Here is a 5,725-nt window from a genome sequence, read left to right on the forward strand (position 1 = left end):
AATTAGTTTAGTAATAAAAGGTTTGTTTATTACTTGATTAGATTAGCTGCATTAGGTTAATTTGCATAGTTAGTTAGCTTTCATTAGTTCTATTATTTGTATAATTGGTTTAGTAATAGTAGGTTTGTTTATTACTTGGCTAGATTAGTTGCATTAGGTTAATTTGCATAGTTAGTTAGCTTTCATTAGTTCTAATGAGTGGAATTCATTAGTTGCTTGGTTATTTAATATAAGTACTAGCATTAATATTAAATAAGTTAGTTTAACTTGTTAGGTTAGTTGCATTAGGTTAGTATTAGGCATAGATTAGGTTAGTTTGCACTTAATAAGTTTAAGTTGTGAGATCAGCTTAATATTTAGATTTAATTAACATTAGTCCAGGGTAGTACTAAGTTTAATTAATATTTATGTTAATCTAGGTTGAATTTAAGGAAAAGAAAAGAAAACACACAAAAGAAAAAAAAAGTTGAAAAAAAAAAAGAAAACACAAAAAGAAAGGAAGGAAAAAGAGAGAAGAAGGAAGATTGTTTAATAAAGAAACCACTGCCAGCGGTCGCAATTAATGGTGGAAATTGACAAACTTGTTGCTGACGTGGAAATGCCACGTTGCTGGTATACACTCCAACGAGCTAGACGATAACGTGGAGGAGCTTGAAATGTATCCAGAGCCCTAGATTAACGTAGAAACGAGCGTGCTCGAAAAACAAAAAAAAAATTAACGTAGGAACATTTCTCCACCGCAAACAGCAATTGAACAACGCACATCACAAAGTCTGTTCATGTAATATGCGAAGAAAACCAGTCAGGCAAGAATTCCTGTCTCCCTCTCCCTCTCTCTTACACACACACACACACACACACACACACACAGGGCTGTAAAGAGGGGCCTAAGGCCCCTGTTGAACTGCGAAGCCAAGCTTTATGTTGATTCAGCAAGATGAGCTTCGTAGTACAAAAGAGCCAGGCAAAACTGCAAGAAACCGCGCATCTGCTCTGTTTGCTTGAGAAGGATTTGGCGGCTGTGTAGCACTCGGGGGAAAAAGTGTTCTTTTGAGGGTATAAGTCACGAACAGCTGTTTTCAATGTTACAGTTTGTGAATTTGTGAAAGGGGGTAGCTCAGAAGAGGGGATCTTTTTCTTTTGAAGTTCTCTGCTTCGGCCCAACTTCAGACCTGATGATGCTTTGTTTTGGCGTGTGCATGTGCAGAATTTTAACTAACTCCCGTCAAGTCTTCCTCTGTTTTCCACACAATGTCTTTCAAGCCCACTGAAAGATCCTTCTGGAACTGCAACGCCCAAAAAAGAAAAAAAAAAAAAAAAGAGCAACATGAGAGACATAGATAAAGCTTTAAATTATGACATCTTTGGCAATACTTACATCTTTGTACTCTAAAGTATCCCCACTTGTCTTCTTCAAATCAACCATGAAAAGGGAAGGCCCGACTTCGAAGACCTGCAGGAAAAATGTAACCAATGTTAAGAGTGGAATTCCCCACATTTACTACGGTTGGGTTGCACAATAAGATCCTTACTTCACTTGCCACTGTCAAACGGCCTTTCCTTCCGGGCTTCTCATTTTGCATCTTTATCTGCATGATCGTACAAGACCTATTATCATCTATGCTTTCCTGACATACCTTTGAAACAGCTTAACAATGCATATCAAGCACACTTTGAAAGAACCTGAAAGGACATCATAGCAGGGCAAATCAAGCAGTTCAACTAGGCATTCATCTGCAAAGGCACATTGAAGGACCAGGTATACCTTGCAGTTGTTCTTTTTCACTCTAAACCCAAATGCATTGGCAAGAGCCGCCATCTTCTCAAGAATCTCACTGGCTGGATGCTTGGATGTGAACCTAGTTTCACTCTTCATAGAAATCTGTGTAGGAGAGTAGTATTAGCAAGGTTTAAAAAATGGCAAATCTGCGTTGAGTCCCAATCCCCAAAACTCACGCCCTTACCTTGTGCTCTTTGATAAAAAGCCCAGACAAATCAAGGCCGTGAGACATTGAGATTAGCTCAAAAGCATTCACGAGGGCAGGTCTGGCTTGTTCCACCACATGATTTTCCTACATGCATGCGCACACACCTATTAGATCAGAGAAGCACATGCATGATGTGGGCTCGTCAATATGTAGCATAGTTAACCCCACATTTCCAACACTAGCTAAATTATCCAGAGCCCATCACTTCGACAATGGTGGCATTTCTCCACATCAACATCTATACAAACACTACATCATACTTCCAATTCGAGGGCTTTCATACCTCGCTGCCACTGCCGAAAATGGCATCCACATTATCAACATCGGTATCTTCATAACTGCAATTCACAGCAGTGTCACCCACTTTGAACCACTCGTCTGCTAGCACTTCCGACATGGTCATACGCTGCATGACGCCGCAATCCACAACCAACACTAAATCACACGTTTATCGTGTAGGGGTTTGGGGGCGGGGAGGTTTGAAAATATTGGGTCTAACATGCCATCCGTGATAACTCTTAAGAGGAGGAGTTGAGGGTCCAGCCAAGCTTTACCGTCCGGGGATTAGCGTCAAGAATTCTCGTGACGATACTCTTGGCGCCCTCCGAAAACCAAGGTGGGAGAGTAAAATCAGCCTCCTCAATCTGCGTGGAAGGGCCCATGATGTCAACAATGTTCGAATGGTGAACGCTAGATGAGGCAGCTAGCCATGTGATTTATATTACAAGGACACTATATTGTTCTACTCATCAAATGGGAGGAGATTCCCCATGCGATTGAGTTTTTACCTTCTTGTACAAGGACACTATGTTCAACTCATCGAACGGGAGATACCCGGCCAATAGCACAAAAAGAACGGTTCCACATGACCAAAGATCAGCAGAGGCACCATCATAGCCCTTCTCATTTATAACCTGCAAATGCAGAAATAATAACACACGCTTCACAGAGCTCCTTTCGGACCAAGATCAGGCACGCGTGTACAAAGCAAAATGGGATCGACGAATTAAGCCTAGACACAAACCTCTGGAGCGACATAATTCGGAGTCCCGCAAGTCGTGTGAAGTAGGCCGTCTTCCTGCAGCAGGATACATTGCTTCACAACAGTCAACAGATGTTGAGGAACAAATCAATGGGCGTCTAAGCACTTTCTCTGAAAAGAGTTCAGTATCAGCTGTTACTCGGGGCGCAGTCATGCAGGTGTGCAACCCCACACTGGAAATCAAGAGTAGAGCCAGAAGCACCCCCCTTCATGATCAACACACGATGTAGATATACTGCTATGACCCGAAAAAAAAAAGGCTTACGCGGCGTTGCTGTGATAGGGCACTGAGTCCAAAATCCGAGACCTTCAAGTCACCTTTGGAGTCCAGCAGCAAATTTTCAGGCTGGGTAGATGGCACAAAAAGCTCCAATCAGCATGCAGCCGAACCAATACATTGAACCAGAAAGCGGACTACACATCCATAGACTTTGCCGGAATTAAATTAAGCGATGTATGAGTATTTATTTACCTTGAGATCACGGTGATACACACCCCTACTATGGCAGTAGTCCACTGCATGCACGAGCTGCTGGAAGTATTTTCTAGCTTGATCCTCTCCGAGTTTGCCAACATCGACCTGGTCAAAGCATTATCAGTTCTGAGAGTTCAAAGTGTGCAGCAACAGCAGAGATGCGATGGCGCGCATCGTCCCAAAAGCCAGGAAGACCTACAATTTTATCGAAGAGCTCGCCCCCGTCGATATACTCTAGCACAATATACACCTTCTTCTTGCTTGCTAAAACCTGTGTTGAGCCATGTTAGAGTTCACTAATTATGAGGCAAGAAATCTAGGGCTTATCTACACAATCTATCTCAACAACAAGCAGCACAGCATAATAATATTGTCTGTAAGAAACACCTCTCTAAGATGCACCACGTTGGGATGCTTGATGAGCTTCATGGTGGAGATTTCTCTTTTGATCTGTTCAAGCAAAGACAAAGACAATGATGTGGTAAGTCTAAGAGGGGATCACCGACTCCCAAAACAAGCGGGTGCTGGGTTAATTTTTCGAATATAAAGATCCATAAGTTGCAAGCTAGACCGTGAGACACGAGACCAAAAATATTTGTGCAGATTTCACCGAAAGGGTTGAGAACCTGGTGCACCATTTTGTGCCTGAGGATTCTCTCCTTGTCGATGATCTTAATGGCCACAGCCTCTCCTGTCTCCTTGTTCTTCGCATATTTCACTTTGGCAAAGGTTCCTTCGCCCAGGGTCCGACCCAGCTCGTATCGTCCCACTCTCGTCGTGTAGACGGTCATTGCTTCTAAAGCTCAGGCACGCCTGCCCTCCCTCTTAGACAGCCTTGCTGCAGATCCAAACTCCTCAAGCAATCCTACCAAGCTCCGAAATCCTCTCTTTCGATCTAATGAGACTGATCATGATGACGGGACGTCACGGTGGAAAGTTGAGGGGACATTAATGTGGAACAAAGCAGGCAAAAAAACCGTGGCAGGATGATACAGCACATGAAGAATAATTGAGGCCGCAGTGCTAGAAAAGGACTTTAGGGAGGGATTGGAATTTGGGGGGAGGAAGAAATTGAAATGCATTGGAGACTACTGGGGTGTGAGAGCTAATATAATAGTGGCCGGAGGAGCGTAGCTGACATTAAAACCGACGATAAGCTGCTTTAATCACAATAGACAACAGAGAGGACGCGTCTCGAGTCTCAAGTCCCCGGACCCCTGGGCCCTTCCACAGCCCAGCAACTGTTGCGATCATCGAGATGGCGTTGTTCAGCCATCATCCATGGCTGTTGATCGTAGTGGTGGGACTCGGCCGTTGCGTTTTTGCTGCTGCGCAACGAGAGAGAGTGACAGAGAGCCTCAATGTAGTAGGCGAGAGTAATTTTGACCATATTTTTCTTTGTTTCTTCGCGGCAAAAAGTTATTTACAAAAATAATAATGAATTTTTTATGATTATATTCCAGTCCACTACCTTAGGGCGAGGCGAACACAATACGGCCAACTTACACGTGTTCTTTATCCAACTGGCAGTTGGTGTAATGAAATCGCTCTCGGCAAGGTTCTCGTGGCCTGTAATTCAATTCCCTTGCCTCCGTGGACAGTCACCAATTTTTCCTAATCATACCAGTGGGCCAAATCCTATAGGTTCACCTCACAACCACAAGTTGATGAACTCAGAGGGCTTGTCTTCTTCTTCTTCATTAATTTCTGAAAAGTGAAAAAACCAAGGTATGTGAACCCACAGTTTCAGGCTTTCAGCTCACTTGTGGTTGTGAAGTGAACCCATAGGATTTGGAAGTGTGAATTCAGCTCACAACCGGTTGAGAATTTTAATGAGCGTGGAAATGGGCCTTAAGTTGCTAACCCATGCTTGCCATCCCGCCCGCAACTAGCAACACCTCAAAAGACCATGAATATAAATATCCAATAAGCCTATAACTATAATATAAGGTCCCTCTAAACTTTAGAGTAACACTGGCCAATGGCAAGCAGTCATCACTGCCGATGACTACCATTGAGCATTGGAGCATATTTGGAAAGGAGTTGAAAAACTCTTCCCAGTACCCCACATCAAAGTTATAGAACCCCTTTTGCATGTCAAACTAAATAACAGGTGGAATTTAAACTGGGATAAGAGACAGTGGGAGTTCAAATTTGAGCACACATGGTATAGGATAATGCCCTCGAATGTCTCTTGTTTGCTATGGCTTATTATGCACA

General features: G+C 43.2%; 1 protein-coding gene across 1 annotated transcript; it reads right to left on the minus strand.

The window, feature by feature from the left end:
* Window positions 1-899: 899 nt before the first annotated feature.
* LOC147624149 (CBL-interacting protein kinase 23-like) lies at window positions 900-4,870 on the minus strand. Its single transcript, XM_086819075.1, has 14 exons — window positions 4,132-4,870; window positions 3,893-3,955; window positions 3,705-3,776; window positions 3,503-3,610; window positions 3,296-3,376; window positions 3,013-3,066; window positions 2,777-2,902; window positions 2,543-2,632; window positions 2,272-2,394; window positions 1,965-2,072; window positions 1,766-1,882; window positions 1,533-1,589; window positions 1,379-1,453; window positions 900-1,286 (listed from the first exon to the last, which is right to left on the minus strand). The coding sequence occupies exons 1-14, from the start codon at window positions 4,294-4,296 to the stop codon at window positions 1,212-1,214; spliced, it is 1,314 nt and encodes a 437-aa protein (XP_086675201.1). The 5' UTR covers window positions 4,297-4,870; the 3' UTR covers window positions 900-1,211.
* Between the last annotated feature and the right edge of the window lie 855 nt (window positions 4,871-5,725).

Source organism: Cibotium barometz, chromosome 25, assembly GCF_041138505.1.
Source record: "Cibotium barometz isolate CiBa-2024 chromosome 25, ASM4113850v1, whole genome shotgun sequence".
In the NCBI taxonomy this organism is placed as follows: domain Eukaryota; kingdom Viridiplantae; phylum Streptophyta; class Polypodiopsida; order Cyatheales; family Cibotiaceae; genus Cibotium; species Cibotium barometz.

Excerpts from the sequence above, each read along its gene's own strand:
- LOC147624149 (XM_086819075.1), bottom strand. The coding sequence starts at position 4,296 with ATGACCGTCTACACGACGAGAGTGGGACGATACGAGCTGGGTCGGACC. Across the intron at positions 3,377-3,502 it reads TGTATCACCGTGATCTCAAG|CCTGAAAATTTGCTGCTGGA; the intron begins GTAAATAAATAC and ends CCATCTACCCAG. Across the intron at positions 2,633-2,776 it reads TAGTGTCCTTGTACAAGAAG|ATTGAGGAGGCTGATTTTAC; the intron begins GTAAAAACTCAA and ends CCTTCCACGCAG.